Source organism: Nipponia nippon, unplaced genomic scaffold (assembly GCF_047370975.1).
Source record: "Nipponia nippon isolate SJK-2023a ecotype South Korea unplaced genomic scaffold, ASM4737097v1 scaffold_1, whole genome shotgun sequence".
NCBI classification, from domain to species: Eukaryota; Metazoa; Chordata; class Aves; order Pelecaniformes; family Threskiornithidae; genus Nipponia; species Nipponia nippon.
This window is the reverse complement of record NW_028262290.1, coordinates 9,182,802-9,204,687: the sequence shown is the minus strand read 5'-3', so window position 1 is coordinate 9,204,687 and position 21,886 is coordinate 9,182,802. Positions and strand designations below refer to the sequence as shown.

At 37.1% G+C, this 21,886-nt stretch overlaps 1 protein-coding gene across 19 annotated transcripts in view; it reads left to right on the top strand.

Annotated features, from left to right (window-relative positions):
- PHF20L1 (PHD finger protein 20 like 1) overlaps nt 1-21,886 on the top strand; it is a 55,929-nt gene that overhangs the window by 20,119 nt on the left and 13,924 nt on the right. For 11 of the 19 annotated variants that reach the window (XM_087745636.1, XM_087745647.1, XM_087745748.1 and 8 more), the window contains 7 exons: nt 2,537-2,619; nt 6,441-6,693; nt 8,707-8,904; nt 9,111-9,317; nt 16,848-17,066; nt 17,263-17,319; nt 18,623-18,727. In XM_087745636.1, the coding sequence (XP_087601762.1) occupies nt 2,537-2,619; nt 6,441-6,693; nt 8,707-8,904; nt 9,111-9,317; nt 16,848-17,066; nt 17,263-17,319; nt 18,623-18,727 (1,122 nt within the window). The remainder of the gene's footprint in view (nt 1-2,536; nt 2,620-6,440; nt 6,694-8,706; nt 8,905-9,110; nt 9,318-16,847; nt 17,067-17,262; nt 17,320-18,622; nt 18,728-21,886) is intronic. The other 8 variants (XM_087745729.1, XM_087745701.1, XM_087745719.1 and 5 more) reach the window with 3 other exon arrangements.

Here is a 21,886-nt window from a genome sequence, read left to right as displayed (position 1 = left end):
TAATCCTTTAATTACAAGATGAAATTTGTCATGCTTGGTAGTCGCTTTGTGTAACTGTTCTCAAATTAACACACTTCTGCAACTCATACTGTAGTAGGTTTTTGATTGTTGCATATAATGGAGCATTTTGAAAACGTAACTGCTGATGATCAAACTTCCTCTTGCTACGTGCTTATTTCTTACGCTTGAAATACTTGTAAATTGTTTGTGTTTCCAGCATGAGCTTTTAGATTTGAAGGAAGGTTGGGAATCATGCTGGTGTGCCCATCAGAATGGCTACAGAAGAATCATAAAGCATTGTAGCTGTTAGGAAAACATTCATTTACCAAGTGTCTTATGGCTGTATTGGGGAAGTAGAGCAAATAATGTGGTTGTAGGAGGCTGGCTGAAGGGAACTGTTGTCTGGATTTCAATTCAGCGTTCAGTATTTGTTGCAGAAGGTTCTCCTTGTCTGCCATGAGGGCAACAGCTACATCTGGTGGTCTTTGCTCACCATTCAACAAAATAAAGTTGCTTCCTTTGTTCATCTTTCTTCTGTGACTGCCACTGGGGTAAATTACATTTCCCGAAGGTGAAGGATGTCTCCTGCTAAGCACATATTAATGTCTTCTTCCCATTAGTTTTTGCCTCTGTTGGAATGCTTGCTTCTACGTCTCCTGCTGCTGTGTTGATACATAAAAGACCAGAGAAGATCTGCAGCATGCTTACAGAGCAAAACACTTCTGGTTCACTGTGCCACCCCATGCTTTTTATTTGTTACGTGCTGTTACTGAGAGGGGATGGTGAACCTGTAGTCCTGCTGCTGTTGTAGCTTGTGGAGTTGTTTTGCCTTTCTACAGGCATGGTAATTGGTTAGAACTACTTAATGGAGTAGAGAAGAAGGAAATAAGAGTTATTCACAGGTCTGACAGAGTCTGGGTTCGTTTTATGTCTTTACTTTCTGACCACTGAGCATCTAGCTAGAAATAAAAATCATAGAATGGTTTGGGTTGGAAGGGACCTTTAAAGATCATCTAGTCCAACCTCCCTAGATAAGGTTGCTCAAAGCCCCGCTGAACCTGACCTTGAACATTGCCCATGATGAGGCATCCACAGCTTCTCTGGGCAACCTGTGGTTTGTAGAACCACAAAAGCTGCCTTATAGACTGTAGCTTGTTGTTTAGTATTTAAAACTCTACTTCACTTAATTGTGAAAATTCTTTTATTCTTTTCATTATATATGCATGGTTGTCAACATAATGAACATTGCTAATTTTGCAACTTGATTTAAACAGGATAATTTGAGTCACAAAGGTTTATTGAGGACCATGAAACCTAAATCTTTTATGAAGCCTAATGCAGAATTAAAATCTTACCTGATAATTTTATTTGTATTAATATAATAGGGCTAAGTAAGTTTCTGCTTTTCAGTTAACCTATTAAGGTGTAAAATCAATTAGTTTGCACCTCTTGTTATGGACGTGGTGTTCTGAAGAAGTTCGTTTAAAACATAACTACTTTCCATTAAACTAAAGCATAACTTATCTAACATAAAGAGTAAATCAAAAAAGCGTGTAGTATTTATTGTGGAATGCTGAAGTGTGTTAGCTGTCTAGCAAAATGCCACACTTTTGTGTGCGTGGTTTTTTTTTTGTTTTTTCTTAATGTCCTAAGTGCTTCCTGAGAGCCTAGGCTTCTCTAATTTCTAATTCCTTTGGCATTGTGCACTGTAAATTAATTTTGAGCATACCTAATTTTTCATGGAACGCAATAGGAATTTCCTGTGGATCTGTCAGCTCAAGTTGTTTTTGAGGACTTAAACTCTCCACCCCTGATATTGACATTCCCAGGCATTATAATAGTAACTTTTATTCAGATTTGTGTTTTTCAGGTTTTATCAGTTCTGCTTTGTCTTATGGCATAGAACTTTTTTCTTTCTGTGCATACCTAGGTAATTGAGGTTATTGTGTGAAGCAGAACTGAAGCTATTGCTGTATGCTTAGCCAACAAAAAGCTCCCTCATGTTTATGTTGCCTTGTCTTTTAATTTCGGAGCTCCACTGCTGAGAATATTCATTTGGAAATTAAATCCCTTGTTCTATTCTGTGTAAGAAAGGTTTGTACGTGTTAGAGTTAAGAAATAGTAATAGAAGTTCTGATGGGAATTTCTTAAAGACTGGAAAAGGGAGAAAAGGTTTGTAAATAATTTTGATCTCTCAAAATTTACTTAAGTGTCATAGGCTTGGTTTTAAAGCCCAAGCGCTTGGGCTTTAAAAGGATGGTGAGGCATTATTTTACAACTGATAATTTGATTTTTATCTTGTTAGTGGAAATGCCAGAGAAGTACCTCTTGTGAAAGGGCACCGTCATGGGAACGTCCTTTAACTTTTCGTTTCTTCTGCTTTAATGTGTTCAGCTTTGTGTGGAGCTGTTTTGGAGAGAATTATGTTGTAGATATAAGCAGTTCATATTTCTTGTCTCATTGTTTTGCTTTGTTTTCCCCAAAGTCTTGTTGCAAGCTGCTTCTAACTAAAAATCTCTGCAATTTTTCTCCTAAGGTTTATTGGCATCCAAAGCTGTTGTTGCGGATGGTGCTGAAAAAAAGGAAGGCAACAAAGAAACAGCTCCAGTCCTGGAGCAGGTATGAAATGGTAGAGTTTGATTCTTTTGCAAGGTTCCCACTGGAGTGTGCCATGGAGATGTAGTACCTACAACATTAAAATTTGCCCCTTCAGATATAATAGGGAACTGAAAATTGATCTTATGTTTACATTTCTGGCAGAGCCAGAAGTATGGAATTTAATTGTCTTTAAACACAGTGTTGACTTGAATTTCAGTAATGAGGTTTTGCGTTAGAAAAGTAACAGAAAACAAAGAAAAATGAAGTCTCCATGCAACAAATGTGGGGAGATGGGTGTCCCAAGGTCCAGTTTTATAGCTGGAGCCATGACCGGCTTAGGAAAAGGCCCTTACACAGATTTAATTTGTGTTTGAAACAGGGTTTTTGACATCAAGTAGAACTTCTTTTAAAAGAAGTTTCTTTTATATTGTAAGAATTTGGTGTTGTAGGCTTGTATGTGTTTTATGAACCGCTCAATGAGCCATACGTTTTGCAAGGGTGTGTATTTTAATAAATACAAAAAAGAAACTTTTAAATAATGTTAAGGGTCTGATTTTTAAACCTGCGTATTTGCAGGACCTGAAGGCTGCCATTTTATCTTTGGCTTATTCCATTGTGTTCAGGCATTGCTTGACTCTGAGTTGTGCATTATCTTGCATATTAAAAGGGCTGAATGCCTAAGCATGGTAAAGCAAGCTAAGGATGAGCAGTAGTCTTGATTCAGGACATCTTTGTTTTCCAATGATTTAAATCAGAGCCTTAATGTAGTTTTAATACAGCTTTTTTGTATTCATTTTCATTCTTCTTTAACAGCAGCATTTGAATAAAATAGCCTTGCTGCCCGCAATTCTTAAAAGAGCACTTCGGTTCTTAAGCCCCGGCACACTCTATGAACAGTCCCTACCCCAAACTTTATTTGATATTTTGGTTGTACTGGTTCTTTAGAGCTGACATATAATTGCGTTGCTGTGGTTTTTCCATTGACACCGCGTTGGATGCGAGTCTTGTCAATGGAACATGATTTTCTGTTTTTAATGCTGTCACTGTAACGGCTAACTGAGCCACTACGGTGTCAATGCATTGACCGATATTTTGCATAAAGGTTTACAATGTATTGACATGACATTCCATTTCTCAAATTTTTGCATATTAAAGATGCTATGATTTTATTGCTACTGTGTGTGATATTTTCAATGTGCAAAAAACTGTGAAATGGCTTACAGCATGTTGTTTTTGGAAGAATCATTACAATGTAAATCTTCTCATGCAGAATCCCATTGCGGTGAATGGGACTTTGTGGTTTACATAGACTGTGTATGCAACAGTATAAACTACAGTGCATATTTACTAACAACTTTTTGTTACTTCTTAGACTTAGTAACTCGGCTGTTTCTGTTTTATTGATTAGATAAAAAAAAAAGATGTCTCTGTCATTGTTTACATGCTAATGGTCTGAAAAACCTCATTTTTGGAAATACTAGTTAAGCTCCTTTAAAGAGGCATCTAAAATCCCAAATTGTCCTATTCCTTCGCTTCTAACTAAAAGCAGAAACCTCACAAACGTTTAAATGATTAACTGTGGGGAGGAAAATTTTTTGAGCTTAAAGCTTTTTTCACTAAGTTCCTGCCCAAATTCACATTAAAATGGCCGAGTTATAAACCTCCCCAAAAGGTTTTCCAATAGCAAAGCTGACATTCCTTAGAGGTTTTGTCTGCTACTGCTATAAAATTGAATGGATAAAATATCTTGTAGGTTTTTTTAATAATGTAATACAGAACATGGTAGAAGTATTCAGGCCAATAGCCGAAAACTGACTTTGTTGATGGAAGTTTATTTTATTTATATTTATATATTTTTAGTTTACAGTTGTCTTAAACCCAAAAACCTCAGATGATTAGTTGCAGATACAGTAGTTTATTTAACTGTATTAGGGTATGTCATGTTATATTTCCTTTTGACCGAGACCTGATTAGATGAATAACATTAATTCATTAAGGTTTTTAATGTTAATTTGTCCTGTTAAGAGGTTAAGCACCTTATCAAAATATTAATTTAATTTTTTTAATCTTGTTTAAACAACTTTGTAATTTGAAAGTAATGGATGCTGTAGTAATGTCTTTCACATCTGTGAAGATGAACAATAAAATTGTTTATTTACAAGTTACGACTCTAATTAATTTCTGGTAATACCTCTCATAACCAGCATAGGTATACTTACAGTTCATGGAATATTTTATTTAAATGAATAAACTGCACTTAGTACATGTGTAACTGAGTTATTCAAGGTAGAACTGATGTCTGCTGAATGGGATGTTTTGTACCGGATCTTTACACGATACTTCCAGCAAGCTATTCATGTAGCATTCAGGGGTGCCCTTTTACAAACATAGAATGTGCACTTGTGGTTTTTTGGTTTGCCACTTTTGGGTTGTTTTTTTTTTTTTCCATTGGAACATGGAAAGTTCCAGTGGAAAATAAAATTGCAATTTATAACAAAACCCAATAATACCCTCAAATCATCAGAGATGTGACGTTTTTAGTTTGGATAAAGCGGTGCACACATTCTAGAAATATCTTTCTACTTTGTTAGTTACGGTTTTATTAGATGGTACTATGCTGTGTGATGTAACTGGGACAAGAAAGGGGACAGGTTTAAGAAATTATGTTCAGATATTGTAGTTTGCCATTACTGGGCAAGTTGTAACACATGCACAGTTTATTCAGTAAAGTAGGAAGAACTTCCTTCCAGTTAAAAATCTAAAATGCTAATGTCTGTCAATGCATGCTAATTGTCTAAAAAGAGTACTTCAGTATGTGTGTTAAGAAGGATGAAAATTGATGAAATTGGAAAGCTGAATTATATGTTGATTTTTTCTTTTTTTTCCTTCAAAAACTGTTTTAACTCTTATCTGCTCATTTTTCCCCAACAGTTAGCAATCTATTTAACCCTGTGGTGCTAGAAGTTGTGATTTCTTCATGTGTTTGCACAAACATATAATGTGGTGAAATCCAGACTCCCAGCACTGAAAGGGGTTGTGTGAGAGTGTGTTCAGTATTTGGAAACTTTTTATTGTTTTCAGACATTCCTTAAAGGAGCATTATCAGCTTTTTCAGGTTCTTCTCTAAAAATGAAATTAATGCTAAACAAAGTTTTCCTGAAGACCTTTTTTTTTTTTTTTTTTTTTTTTGCTATGGTCAGGGAAATGACGTGAAGGGAAAATCTTGGTAACTTTTTTTTTTGAACTGCAGCCCTCTGAACAAGCATTGCTTGCTCCTAGCAGTGCAAAAGCCTGTCAGAGTTCAAGGAGGATCTGGACAATGCTCTGAGTCTTATGGTTTAGTTTTAGGTAGTCCTGCGAGGAGCAGGGAGTTGGACTCGATGATCCTTATGGTGGGTCCCTTCCAACTTGAGATGTTCTATGGTTCTATGATTGTAGATCAGTGTGTGTATTCTAGCTTGTAAAAAGTGTTCTCTGAGTTGTACTTTGAGACAACACTGATAGTCCTGGTCTACTGAAGGTGAAAAGAGACAGAAACTAAAAAGACTTTTGGGAATTTTTAAAATGGGAATAGAGCAAAATGTTTTGTTTTCGGGCTTTTTGCAGGTGTTTCAAATAGTAAGAAATGAGGGTGTTCTGAATACTGAAAATAATTGATAGTGCTCCTTTAAAAAAAAAGTTTAATGTGATGCTTTTTAAGTAGTCGTCATTTGTACTGAAAATAATGTTGCTTTAAAATGTGTTTTGAATTCTAAAGTTGCTTTTAAAAAGATCAAAATAGAATACAAGAACTACAGCGAAGAAACTGAAATAAAAGTATCAATTTTTTATTATTTATTCAGGAGATTTCACCTAAACCACAAAGTCAGAAAAAAAATGAAGCTGATATTAGCAGTTCTGCCAACATTCAGAAACCTGCACTGTTATCCTCAACTTTGTCTTCAGGAAAGGCTCGCAGCAAGAAATGCAAACAAGAATCTGGAGATTCTTCTGGGTGTATAAAGCCCCCTAAATCACCACTTTCCCCAGAATTAATACAAGTCGAGGATTTGACGCTGGTCTCTCAGCTTCCTTCTTCTGTGATAAATAAAACTAGTGAGCACAGACATTTTAAAAAAAATACCGTAATTACTTATAAGAGATATACAGAAATTTTTTTTGGTTGTAAATGGCTATTGCTTTTAAAAATGAATCTGCTTTAAAAAAAAGGTCCAAGCGGGAGAATTAGGGGTAGCTCAGTATTTTAAAAGTCAAGTCACATAATAAGGCCTATGAACTACTCTACCGGAAATAATACATTTAAATAATACATTTATATTTATAGAGTCGTGGCTTTTAATGGGTGACTTTCCCTCCAGCTTAAATCTCCACGTTAGTGTTAACAGTGATACAGGAAAAATCAAACCTCTCTTCCGAAGGGGCCTGATTCATTAAAAAGAAAAGACGTACACCTTGGTTGTGGACCTTTCTTTCTCTGAGAAATTCCGCCTTCAGCAGGCTGATGTGCTGTACCTGTTGGCTGTGGCATTCTTCACCTTATGTGATATTTCCTCCAAATATGATGTGAAAGAGAAGATGGGTTCAAGATCTGTGGTGGGGAAAAATAAAAAACCGGGTTTCTTTGTCTCAGAATAATACTGTAGGTGTTCAGCTGCTTAACATGTGTAACTGATTTGGAAAGTACCAAAAATATTGGTTATCAGAAGAACAGGGAAAGGTTTATGCTGCATCCTTGAATATGCTATTTTTTGTGAATATGAAAATATTTCTATAATTTTTGAGATTACATTAGGTTTTTAGTGTTGCTTAGGATCAGGCTCTTTGTTGCCTGAAGAACATTAAATGATGAGGCCAACAGTTAAAATAAATGTGGGTTCCAGTAAGTCAAAAGCTAAATTTTTTTGTTTCACTTTTAGAATAGTGATTGAGGATGGAAGGCTACCTGCATCGTGAGTTCCCCTTAACTTTGATTTGATATTTTCCCTCAGGAGATAAGTTTCTTTTAATCTTGTCACACAGATAACTTTAAATGAATGGGAGAGGGAGGGGTTCAAATTCAGCTATGTTTATTTATTCAGGACACATTGGTAGAAATTGTATTTTGTCCCCACAAAATATTAACGGTCATTTATATTGTAATATGCCTTCCCTCCCCACCCCTAAAGTAATGGTAAGTAGTTTTCCTTGAGCATGTTTGTATTTTGGATTAAGTTAGACTTCTTTGTAGCAGTATTTTAAAAATTAGCTAATTTAAGAATAGGTTACTTAATAGCTTAGATCTTGTTAGTGCTCTCTTTTAATCTTTGGCTTCTGAGTCTTTACCCCCTCTAATGGAAATTTAATTTTGCTGTGTCTTTATTTTTAAATCTGTACATCTTTGACTCTAAAAACCGCTTAAGAAAAGGAGAGAACAGTGATTTACAGTGTAATAATGACTTAAATGTTTTTCTAAGGCAAAAGTTTGTGAAACTGGGTAAAATTGGAGAGGTGTAAGGGAGTGTGGGTTTTTTGTTTTTAATGAATCAGGCCTATATTAACCTATATCAATTCCCCCCCCTTTTTTTTTTAACTGTGATGTTCTTGAGCCTCATTACTGTGCCATGCATTGGCAGTGTGCATTTGAAATATAGTTGGGGTATTGATATCAGGTTAGCAGAGGATGGGAGGTGGGATATAAAATTAACCACTGGTTTTGATTATTTTTTTTTAAGTTGTATGTTACCACTGTCCATGACTTTTCAGATCTTTAACTGTGATCATTTGTTCTGTTTACTGTTAAATCCTCCTGCCCCCTTCCATTATAAGTAGCCTACTCTCATGGGTTATACGGGGGGGGTTGCTTATTGTAAATACACTGTTTGCCTAAAACAACAGCCTTTATCAGTGGGGAAGTACATGCCCTAATAATGTATACTAAGCAAAAAGCAGAATCATATCTTGAGCATAACTTTTTTTGCTCCTGGTAGTCATAGTTTTTAATTACTTTCACCAGTTCTGCTGTGATTACCAGCTTTGCAAATAAGAGCTATTTAAAGCACTCCCCATCTTTAGATCTCAAATACTGCGGTAAGATTATGGTATATCTCTCTGCTTCATGAACATTGAAAGATCTCTTTTTAGGTCCATCACAGCCAGTGAATTCCCCTAGATCCTACAAACATAGCCAACGGAGAAGAAGATCACAGCGTTTAGCCACTTGCTCCTTGCCTGATGATTCTGTAGAAAAAGTTTCTTCTCCCTCTTCAGTTACTGATGGAAAAGTGTTCTCCATCAGTGGTCAAAACCAACAGTCATCAAAATTGGAGGGTAATGTATCTTAATCTAATAAAGAACTGCCCAAGAGAAATTGAATCATAAAAATTAGACCTTTCACGGTTTTCATCTAATGGGATGTTTTGACTTATCGTAGCTAAAGCTGTATGCTCTTCCTATGTTATGTAACGCAGCAATCCAAACTGTTGTTTGTTGGACCTATGTATCTTTTTTAACATTACATTTTTTCTTTTATGTAGTACCTGACGTTGCTCATATGTCACTTGAGAAGCGTGGACCATGTCTCCCCCTTGATTTAAGCCGTAGTTCGGAAGTTACAGCACCATTATCCACAGAATCCACTTTCCGTAATGAATATCCCAGTAAAGACAAGGAAGATATTCAGATGATTACATATCTTTCTTCCAAAGCAGTAACTGATGGAAGAGTAGCTACAACAGCGTCAGGTAAAGAGATTCAGTATACAACCAGTTAGGTTTATAGTTGTAGGGTTATAAACGCGTATGTATTCTGTCACACAGAAAGAAGGGATACTTTTTATTTCCTGCGCCCTTGCAAACCTGCCGCTCTTCCTGGGGTCCGTCCATCTGCATATTCTTCATCTTCCACTGGCTTTGAGCTGCGTTAGCACTTTTTCTAACACACTTTAAGGAGGATCTGAGAGCGTGGAATATAAAAAGCAGTATTTCTTTCAAAAATATTTTATATTGTTCAAAGTTGTAAAAGTAATTTATGAAGCTGTTTGCTAACATACTAATATATACTAAATCTAGATGTACTCTTTGATCTTGTGGCTTCAGCTTTAAAACTTAACAGCATTTTGCGAGGCAGTCAGCATTCCTCTACCTTTGCTTCTGTTTGCAGTGGAAATTTTGTCCTTTGCTTGCTACAAAATGTTACTTGAAAATATTTCTGAAAAATCCTCTGAAACTTACATAGACTTGGTTCACCCTCGCAGAGTTAGCACAGAGCCCAAGAGCGGAGCTCTGTGCTGCCTCTCACTTTGTAACAGTTTACTGCCTAACATGGTTGAAGTGAATCACTTGGATAGAGGCAATTAAGAGATCTGGGGAAGGGTTTGCATAGTGGTTTGCAGACCTTAAAAAGTGGGTTGTTTTCATCCAGTGTATGTTAGGTGTCCATATGCTTCTTTCATAAATAAGTCTTTTATGTGGGTGAGTATCATACCATTTTTAATTGGCTTCCAAGAAGGAATTCTCTCACAAGCCTTTTTTTTTTTTCTTTTTTTTTTTAAATGAGAAAATTGTTCAATAAAGTAAGAGGAGGAAAAAACCAAATTATTATACTCTGCCGAGGAAGTTTTTGGTAAATGTGATTGATAGTAAGGGAGGACCTTAAAATATATAATTATGGCACTCAAACTGTAACTTAGTTGTGTTTAGGGGGAGGGGAAAAAAAAACCCAAACAACTTTGCATTAAGCTAATAGTATAGCTGCAGTATTCAATAGGTTAGTGAAGCATTTTGTTTAGTATGTATGGCCCCTTTTTGTATGTCTGCCCACACATGCTCCCGCTGAAAGTGTAAGGTGATCGCTTCATCAAGTTGTAGCATAGCTATTTAACCTGATGTAGCAAAGGCTGGGTAGGATTCTTGGATCAATATTGCGTAGATTAAAATAGATGATTGTAATTATCCTTTCTCAAAAAAAAAAAAACCAACTATTACTCTCTTAAACTAATTTGTCAAAATAAGGGCTATGAGAATTTCTAATGAGCTGTCACTTAGGCTTTTAAAAATACTACTTAATTTCTGGAGTGAAACCATGTGGCAGTCTTCGTTTGCCTTTGATACATTGCAGCACAGTCGAGTAGCAGATTCCTGGGAAAATTACTTCTGCCACTAAGAAGTGTTTTTGGGAGATGTGTATTTGCCCACTCATAGAATAAGATCGTAAAAGAAACAAACAGCTTCCAATTACCATCTGTTTCTTGTTTATTAAAACCCGAATTTAACTTCTGACTTTTCTGATCTGTTTTCTGGATCACTTACTGTGTAGCTGGTAATGCTGACGGGTGTTTGTTTTGTTGCCCGCTTCCGTCAGGGGACTGGCTGGGACTCCGAGTGAGCTGGTTCTAAACCCAGCATCCCCGGGTACACTTGTACCTGTGTATTTGTTGAGCTTGGTCTTGGCCACAGCTGAATCTAATTACAGCAATAATGTGTTTCATTTATAGCCACCTTTATGACTCAAAAATATGTCCACACACGTTGTGTCGGGGAAAACCATTCCCTGACAAAATTATCTGGTATTACTATGTGGCTCCAGAGTGGGAAGATGGAAGCACTTGCAACCTATGCTACAGGATACAGTTTATACTATATTTAAAGCTTAGTGGAGCTTTTTTGAACCTACATAATTTTAAGAGTTATAAAGCTCTCAAGGAACTGATTTGCCAGCTACCTTCTGGGTTTTTTGCCTTCCGTACAGACCTGGGTTTTACTCCTAATTTTCATGTATTACAGTTTTCCTCCATGCAGTAGAGCTCTGTCTTGAGCTTTCATACTGACTTTTTGTCCAAATGTTAGAAGTTTTCAGACGTATGCAGCCCAGCATCCACTTGAGCAGTATAAGCTTCGTGGGCTGCAAGACTAATCTATGTTTGGTATCTTTAATTCAGAGGTTTCGTAGAAAGTTTTGGAGCTAGCTGCCTCTGTCAGTACTATCTCTAGGACTCTGTAACTGAAGTTCTTATGTCTTTTGAGTTCTTCTCAGGCTTCTAACTCTGGTGAAACTTGTTTGTCTTGTATCCTTCTCATAGAAGAAAAAGAAAAACGTAGCTTTTAAGTTCAAGTTTGAAACTTTTGGAGTTACTTTACATTGTTAAATAGTTTTTGTTGTGTTCTCTGCTTTAGAAGGCGTCTTTTTGCTTTTGAAATAGCATAGACTCTCAAGTCATGTTACTTAAGCACACATAATTGCACCAAATTCTTGCATGCTTCAGGAGAATGAATAGAACCCACTCTGTTTATCACTACTTTTCTTTTTCTGATGAACCTGTTTAAACAATGGCAAGCTAATATATAAAGGAGAGGTGCCCAGAGCTTTCCTTTCTCATTCCTGTCGATGCTTGAAATTATTGAGAAGTTAATTTGCATTATACAGGAATATCTGTCTGCCTCAGCGTAATTTAATATATTGCATTGTTTAGCATATGCATTGTGACTCTGTACATTACAATTTAAGAACTCTGGTGTAAAATCCAGATATTCTGTAATTTTCTGCTTTATTTAATCTGAAAGACCTATTTTAAATCTATGTCCTTTTATGATATTTCTGCTGTTTAGATTTTATTGACACAGCCTGGAGAGATCTGGTGTTCTAGATATTGACAATACTATGGAATTTGCTAAGTGCAGTTAAGTTGGACCTGCTTTCTTCATAATCATTGAAGCAGATAACTGTAGATAGCTTCAGAAATTACGGAGGTAATTAGCCTAAAACAGCCTATTATGGTCACCGATTCTTCTGTAAAAGAGCTGTACTGTTTTAGATCCAGAGATGCAATTTTTGGCTTTGGAAATTTAGACTTCTGATGGGGGCTATCAGTTGCTCCAATTGAAGACATAATTATACATTTTTGAAAATTATGCATTTTAATGACTTCTTTATTCAAAAGATACTAACTTGGTGTTTTTCAGAGGGGAGGGATGAGGTGCGCTGAAGTGCAGAAGCATAAATGGCAACTCATAGTATTAACACGTCCTTCTCAAAGCCATTGCTCAAAACGAGCAACTTGCAATTTCGTAAAGGCGACACAAAGGCACTGTGGTCAGTCACAGGCTACATGGAAGCACTGTGCGCTTTGGTAGACACTGGTACACTACCAGTTAATTATTGAACAGAGGTACTGCTTTGCCTAAACTGGTGTATGGACCTACTTGTGATCACCTGATAGCGTACACACATAACTAAGAATCCTTGCTTTCATTTGTCAAACTGCTTAAAATGTAGATAACTGGCCTTTTTGTCACTGAGCCTTTCATAGACTTTAAATTCACAGTCAGTCTGAATACAGGCAAAGCACTGTAGTTTTCCAGTTCTGACTACATGAAGTTCAGATCTTTCTGTAGTTGTAATTTTCTTCAAATCCGTCATCATTTTTCTTGCTTTCTGTAACTCTACACCATTTGTGTTAGTTTAACTGTTATGTATTGAGCAAACATAATTTCAGAAAGCAATCTGGGTTTTAAAATTTAAGTAAAAGGAAAATATTGTTACATTTACTAATATAACAATGTAATATTTATAATAGTAATATAACAATATTATCATTAGCTGTTATTTCCTGTTCTAGCTCAGTCTAGATGACTTTGCTAGGCAGGGTAACATTAGATTAACTGTATGGGAGAAATTTGCACTTATGCTAAAAGAAAAAATATTGTATGCTTTTACATAATTTTATTGATAACAATTTACTGCAGCAGGAACAAGAAAAGGCTGATGTACAAAATTTTCAGAAAACGAGATCAGTTGCTTTTTAATAAACACTTGCCAGTGTTACTGGTTACCCTGTTTTTAAGGGGTATCTAGACTCCAGTGACCTAAAGCTCTTGTTACTTTGCAGCTGTTTGTTTTACTCCGAACATCTACTGACAGTCAGGTTTACTCCCTAATTTGAATGTCTGCCCTTCTAATCTCTGTCCTAGATTTCCCAGCTGATTCTTGGGGTAGTTAGCTGAAGGCAGGCAAGAACCTTTCATGTCCTTCTTCCTAAAAAGACCATTTTGTGCAGGATCTGGTATTAATCTGCAATATGTATTTAAAGTGCATTTAGATATAAAATTCATCCTATGCACAGGGAATTCAAACCACAATATTAATTATGATAGAACCATGAATTATGCTGGTCATGTTATGATTTAAGTTGTATATTAATGCAGATGATGATATTTCTGTTATTAGGAAATGTGAAACATCAAAAGCCATGGAATAGAATATCATGCAACAAAATAAGTCGCTTCACATTGGTACAATTTATTTTAATTTGGTGAACTGAAATAAGCAGTACCACTAAAAGCCCGTCTGTGCTGCTGCGCTTGTGCATCGTGTTCTGCGCCTGTGCTCGCACGCAGGGGCTTGTGCCACGTCACCGTGCCAGACCAGGAGAGGTAGCATTGGAAATGTGTCGTAAAGCAGACTGAAGATTGCTGTGGTTTGCATTTGTTTTTGATCTGACATCAGTCTTCTGGTGATAAAATTTATCTTAGAACAATGACATAATCAGTAGTTTATCAAGTCTAATTTCTAAGCATCTTTCTCTCTGCTGAGTGTTAATTGCAGACCTCCCACGCTTTGCTGTGTGGGAGGTGGCTGACTAGACTCCTCAACAGGAATAAAATTGCAATTAAAAGTAAGTTAAAAAATATACGGTAATATTGCCATAAAGGAAATGTTCTATAAACTAATATTTTCCTTGCTGTATTTGTTCCTTGCCCTTCAGATTGTGGTTGTATGCTTTGTCTAATTTTGTGGTTACTTGTAAGGCATAATGATTGCACAGTTGAAAATTAGGCTTTGCAAACCTTAACACTTTATTTAGGATTTAAGAATTTGGGATTCTCAATCTGGAATATTTTCTGATTAACAAAAGTAAAAGCCAAGAATAACATTGCAGTGTATGCAAGCATAATAGTAATTTCTCTCTTCAGGTTACTATAGAAAGGCAGTTTGGAGAGCTCTGTCATTGAGATGGATATTTGTGCAACTGTAGCAGGTTTCTGCCTGTGATAAATGTTCCCTCAAACAGTTATTTAGTTACTAGCTGATTACTTTGTCAGATACGCTTGTGTTGAAAATTATTGAGACACTGAAGTTTCTTGTGTTGTGGCTATCAATAGCAGAGCACGTTTGAATGTCTGAGGTCAGGATTTCGTCTGAATAATGAAGTTTAAATATTAATTCATCTAATATTGAGACTAAATTTCTCTTGAGCTTATTTGGATGGAGTATTCTCACATCTTTTCATCAAAATGGCAGTGACCTAGCCAAATTATGTGCATTTGGGTGATCCTTTTGTGCTCTTTTTAGAAACAAGACAAGATGTTGATAGCATGATGATGTGGAGAAGTGTCACTTTTTTCTTTTACTGAGGTGCTAAAATATACTCATTGCTCCACAGATGGCAAAGCAGTTCAGTCCTGTAACAGAGACAAACATTAATTAGGAAACCCAAGAAAGGAATAATTTGGATTGCGTTTTGTGTCGATGATAAGTATCCCAGCGAGCTAAGTCCACTTGAAATACAGACAAAGGCAAGAGCCTGAATAGTAGACCAGTCATGAAGGGATTCTGGTCTTACGTGAGACGGTTGATTTGACGTAGTGGAAAGGCTCAGGTAGCCTCTGCCGTGGTCATGCAGCTTGTGTTAGAAGCCAGCACGCAGAACTGAACAGTTGGTTCTGGCTCCTGGCTAGGTTGCGTGGTATGGTGATGTCTTGCATCTTGCAGCTGGGGACATCTGGCATTTAGAAGTGCTGTGTGGTGTGGTAGGTGGTACGCTACTTGCTATTGCTCTTTCTGCACCTGCGGCTTTCTCACTCTGGCATTTTGACTGTTTTCCTGAGAAGGCTGCCTAGGAGCTGGAGTAAGTTCCATGTAACGTGTGTGTTATATTGTAGTAGAATTGAGTTGGTCTGTCCCAGCCTGGAAGGCTGCTTTACGGCCTCAACCCTGACCTTGCCTCTTCTCCAGAATCCTTTTATGCCTGATGAATTTACTAAAATATCTTAACACTGCTTATTTAAATGCTTTTTGTTGTTTTATTACTGAATAATTTAAAAAAAAAAAAAAAGGGGGGGGGGCAGGTCAAAGAACCCATTCCAGATCTGCTTCGTATTTGGTCTTGTTTAATATCTTGACCACTAGCAGATATTTTTCAGGATTTTTTTTTTTTTTTTTTTGGTTCAGCACTTTAACCCACAAGTGTTTTTTACAGCTGATACTTTTGTTAGGCTCATATGCTGAGAGACACTAAAGGCGACTGGTGCCTCCAAGTGTTTACAGCTGGCATCGAAAAACCTGAACCCCTTATGACTTTGTAGAGCTGTATTTTTGTACAGTGTGTCCTTGGCATGGTCCTGACATGTCCTCGATGGTCTGATGAAGATTAGACTTTCCTAATTACATTTAAGTGAAGCTTAAAGCTCTCACAATATTGATGAACACAGTAATAGAGTTTTAAATGACCTCAATAATGTTCTTTATAAATAACTTATGTTCTAGTTTTATTATTTGAAAATTCCATTGTCCTATTTGATTATAAATATTAGCAATGAAAATTATAATTTGAGTTTTGTTTTGCCATGTTATTTCCTAATTTGCAGTTAATCAGGTAAAGATTAAAAACCAACTAAGTGTTTCACTGAATAAACTTCTCTGAATAGTGCAAGATAAGAATTGTCAGTATATGATGCTGAATTCTGACAAATTATCGCAGTATTTTGCATGTCATTCAAATGTGGATTAAATATAGGCATGAAAGACAGTGAGTGATTTAAATATTATTAAAATCAATGAAAAATGCAATAAGAAGAAATGTAAATTTTATACGTAGCACTAAAAATGTTGTACCAGAGCTTAATTTCTCTGTTCACATAATGGAATGTTACCTTAAATGATATTGACAATGTCAGTACCTTTAACCCTTACTGTTGACGGGGGTTTCTATTATGGTGAAGTAAAAAGGAAACAAAAAGGCTTAAAAGTAGCAGCAAAAGTACACTTCAAACAGTACCAGTAGTTTAAAAGTGAGTGCAAATTCCAAAACAAAGAAACTTTTTGTGGCATGTATTGTCCTGTATGTAAGACTAAGACCTAGGCATCCATATGCAGTAATGATATGTTAAGTGTGATGACATTATTACCAATACTTGACATTTCAGTGATCTGACCCAGCCAGTGATCTGGCTGCAATCCTTACGGAATGCCTAGTAAATCTGTCTTCTTGTTTTCAGCACCCTCGTCCCATGTACATGCCTTGCATCTGGAAATGCCTTTAACCAATAGTCTAAAGTTACCCAAAGGGAATAGTAAAAAAAAGAGGTCTTCCACATCAGTGAGCTCTGAAGGGACAGAGATACAGTGCTCTGTGCCCATAAAGGAGAAATGTTTTGAGAGTCTGAAGGAGAAAATATTAAAGAACGTGATTGAGAAGGACAAGCATTCAGAAGTTGGTAAACTACAATACTTTTTGTTTCCAGTGCTTTAGACAATAAAAATAATCGTAAAGTGACATTAAAAATAATTGTAATGTTTGTATGTTTCTTCTTATTATGTACCATTAGGACTTTTTACAGTCTAATGAATTTTACAAGAAAGTGGATCATCAGCCAGACATTGCGCTTATGTCATATATTCTTCAATTTGCAGGTGCAGTGAGAATGGAAAGAAAAGGAAAACTGGAAGAGAAAAGTTCTTCAACATATGGTATGTACAGAGCAATAATATTTTTAGGAACAAAGGAAAAATTCCGTAACACTTGATGTCTCTGAAGAGCCAATGTAAAAATGTAAAACATTTCCTGGGCCCAGCTGCACTTTTGTTTGTTTAGGTCTTAAAAGCATTTTTTATAGATATGACAAGTTTATAGTAGAAGAATAATTTTATAAGAGAAAATGGAAGTGCCCACAGCAAGGATTTGGAAGGATCTGAAAGTACTTATGAGAGGCCTGAAAAAAAAAAAAGTTGGGTTTTTTTTTTAGTTGAATTAGTGATACTGCCTTTATTTCCTTGTACTGACCAATTTGGTGGGGGAGAAGAAAACGCTTAAGTGTTACTAGCAAAACATTTGGCAATTCTTGAAAGAAAATATAAACTAAGAGGGATTTGGTTTTATCCTGTGTTTAAAGAAAAAAATATTAGAGATGGATGAGAATTCATAAGTGATTCTGTGTTGTTTTTCCAGGAGGTAAAAGTTCTGTTGCTGTATTCCCCAAGAAGATAATAAGACTCCCATTTGTGTGCAGGAAACAATCCTTAAATACTGACTTTAATAATTTATTTTCTGTAACAAGTCAATTTCCTCGTTATTTATCTCACTGCTGATTGCTTAGAAAGTGATTATGGAGTGACAATATTGTGGGATATATTTTGTCTGGGGAGATTTAACAAGACAAATAGAGTTTTTCTGAGGCAAAGTACTTGTCCTCGGGCGTATACCAACAGTGCTTAGAAGTGAACCGCAGTGTAAAAAATGTATCATAAATTTTAGTCAGAATGAGTTTTCTGTGAGGATGTTGCTACACAGTAGAAAGTGCTGAAACAGCACCAGCAGTTTTGGGATACTGAAATTTCCTTCAGATGACTTTCTGTAGGCCTAATATGTGTTTTTATGATGATGCTATCTTTTTAGTTTGGAATTTTGCACTTATGAAAGCTTTTTCTCTTGCCCAAACCTTTCTGTTATAAGCCATAATTAAATTAGGTGTTACAAGCTATTTAAATAATGCCACTTATTTTGTGTGCTTTGCTCTATCTTCTTCTGCTATTATACCTTGTTTAGAAATACTTAAAATGGTAAAATGTTATTTGTTGAGAGAGGTTCCTTTGTACCGTTCTACCAGCAATTAATGGGAGACATGCCCAAGATACCAAGTAAATTAGCTGAATCATTTTGATCTGACTAGGCAACTGAATACTTAATGTAAACATCACGTTCAAAAATCAAGCCGAATGAAGCAGGTAATTTGGAATGGTACTGCTGTTTTAGAATGTTTAATTTTTATTTCAGGTAAAAAGAAAGAAAAGGAAAAGGAGAAAAAAGAGAAAAAGGAGAAAGATCATAAATCAAAACAAAAAAAGAAGAAGAAAAAAAAGAAGAAATCTAAACAGCATGGTAAGTTCAATTTACGTTTTTTTACGTAAGCAAAACCACTCAGTGTATTTCTGTCATTAGATTTAAAACTTGTTTCTAAACAATACAAATGTCAAATTTTAGAAATTTCAAAGAATGCGTTTTGACCTTAAATGTTGAAAGGACACTTAGGCCTGTGACCTCATTTTTGTACTAATAGCCTGTCTCTGTGTGGTAGATATTTCATAGATGTTTTTTCTTCCTTCAAAAGATATGCTTGCTCTTCTTATCTCTTCAAATTCTTCATCTGAAGCTCTGTATACACATCCTACTTATTTTGCTTGGACATGAAAATTATTCTAGAATCTAATCTGTTGCTAAATTTCAGTGGTTTAGTGTATAAAATGCAACAACAGCTACAGATTTGAAATACGTTCAAAAATACAAATGTATATTTTGTAATGGGGAAATGTTTACACGGTATTTCCCTGAGCCCTTCTGTTTCGTGAATTTCCAAAGAAAAAGGTAAATTGAGAAGTTCTCTCATGTTTGGTGTTGAATCCTGGAATTTAGATGAGTTGTCAGAAAAGGCTGATGTAGTGCACAATTGAGGTTTGGGAGGAGCTGGTCAGACCGGTGGCTCTCATCTGAGCATGTGATACTTTGCTTTTGCAAAGCACTGTGCTTGAGATCAGAAAGTCTAATGCTTCACACTGTCTGGGGTACACTTGGTTCTCTGGTTCCATACTGCTCTGCCATGCAGTGGGTTCTGCAAACCCTGTTCACCCAGATTGATTCAAATAGAGTACCTCATGCAAATTAACATCAGAGGTGTGTTCTTGTGCCCAGTATTGTTCTTTGGTTTTATCTTGTTGAGGTCGTGAGGTCGTTTGTTACGGTGTTAGCTTTTTTTTTTTCTTATTTTTTATTCCTTTAGTCTTTTTGCCAACTTGTCTTGAAACTTAGAAGCTTGGCAGGGGTACCACAATTAGGTCCCAACTCCTAGGGGCCATATCCAATGCTTGTAAATATTAGGATAAATCTATATATCTCCCGATGCCCCAACAAATAGAAATCTTAAATCCAGATGCAGAAAGCAATGTGAGTAAAACTTGAGCATTTTATTCTTTGCAAATTCATCTTGTGAAAATCTGTTTTTAGAAATCCAGAGGTATTCTGTCTGGATATTTTTTTTTTAACTGGGCAAAAGAGAAGGATGCTTTGGCAGATTCTGACTCCAGTGTCTGACCCTGAAAAAGCCCACTGAAAAATGATCTGTCAAAAGAAGCAGTCTTTTCTTTCTCCAGGACTAGCTCACTCTAGTTTCAGAGCATGGGCAGAAATGAAAGGGTGTGAGGCATGGTTCGTTCCTTTGCAATCAAATTGAGGCATCTTGGGGAAGAAGAGGGAGCAGGCACATTGTGTGCTCCAGACAAATTTTGTGCAAGGCTTTAAAACAAACAAAAAAACAGCAACAAAACCTTTTTTTTTTTTGTGCTCTGCATATATGCATGATTGACTGTTCATATAAAACCCATGTAACACAGAAGGTAGGTAATTTCTGTTACTTATACTGTTCTGTTACAGTGAGATTGATAGCAATACAACATGAAGTAGTCAACTCAACTACTCATTGAGTTGACTCCTCTACAGTGAGTATAGGAAATGTGTAGATAGTGTGGTTTTGACAGAAGGAGAAAGTAAATATGAAGAGTGGCTTTATGGAAGGTATTTAGGAGAGAAGCATATTGTGGTACCCATTGCAAGAAAAATGTAGATACAGGTTGTAGCAGGATTCTTCCTACAGAAGGATGGAAGTATAGAAATCCTGATTACTCACTTATATTCAAAGTGGTAAGTTTTAAGAGGAGTAAATGGATAGCTGCTCTTAATTACCATTTGACCAGCATAAGACAGACATAGACCTGCTCAGGCGGGTCCAGAGGAGGGCCATGAAGATGATCAGGGGGCTGGACCACCTCTCCTATGAGGACAGGCTGAGAGGCTGTTTAGTGTAGAAAAGAGAAGGCTCTGGGAAGACCTTGCAGTGGCCTTCCAGTACTTAAGCCTACAGGAAGGATGGGGAGGGACTTTATTAAGGAGGGTAGTGATAGGGCGAGGGGTACAGTTTTAAACTGAGAGAGGGTAGATTTAGATTAGATATTAGAAAGAAACTCTTTACTATGAGGGTGGTGAGGCACTGGAAGAGGTTGCCCAGAGAAGCTGTGGTTGCCCCATCCCTGGAAGTGTTGAAGGCCAGGTTGGATGGGGCTTTGAGCAACCTGGCCTAGTGGAAGGTGTCCCTGCCCATGGCAGGGGGGTTGGAACTGGATGATCTTTAAGGTCCCTTCCAACCCAAACCATTCTACGATTTGTGATTCTGTGACTTACCTGAGACAGTCTCTCCAGTCACTGTGATTAAGGACAGGCTTGCAAATGTGTTCCTTGAGACTGTTGCAAAGAGTATGTGTTAGAGGAAAATAGATCATGCTGGTATCAATATAAATGTCAATACTGCTGTATTACCAGTAGGCACAAGCACATGGTGCTGTCTGTGCTTTTGTGCACGTGCTAACAGCCTCATCCTGCTCCCCAATCTGGCTGAGCAGGATGGGGGCCCACTACTGAGAATATATATATATAAATATATATATATGTACAGTGTGGATCCCTCCAGCAGCTGGGCTCAGACACTGTCTGCCCAGTAGCTGCCTCTCGATCCCAGTCTTCCCAGTTGCTGGCACCTGGAGATACAAGCCCCCGGGGCCACGGCCCCACTGCAGTACAGACCATCTCACTCAGTGCATGCTTGCGTACTCCCAGAGTTGGCCAGGACTCCCCGGATCCCAGTAGCCCTCCTGGCTCTCACCTTTAGAGAGTCACTCGCACCCAGAGCTGGCCCTTGCAGACCCACTCACTCCCTGCTCACCGGCTGGTCCAGCTTGATCTCAGCTAGCAATCAGACACTTGCACTGGCTCTAGGTGCTGCAGCATGAACTCATGGGCCTCTGTGACCAGAGATCCCTCGCAAGTGGGTGGCACTTCAGTCACTCGCCCCAGTCTCTCCAGGTGCATGGCCCTTCAACCCATGGTCTGACTCCATTTGCTGGTACTCAGTCCCCCCATGCACACACCTGCACACGGAATAGAGAGCCTCTCACCTGGGTAAGAGTTAGAAATGGGGTTTAATAAGAATTACAG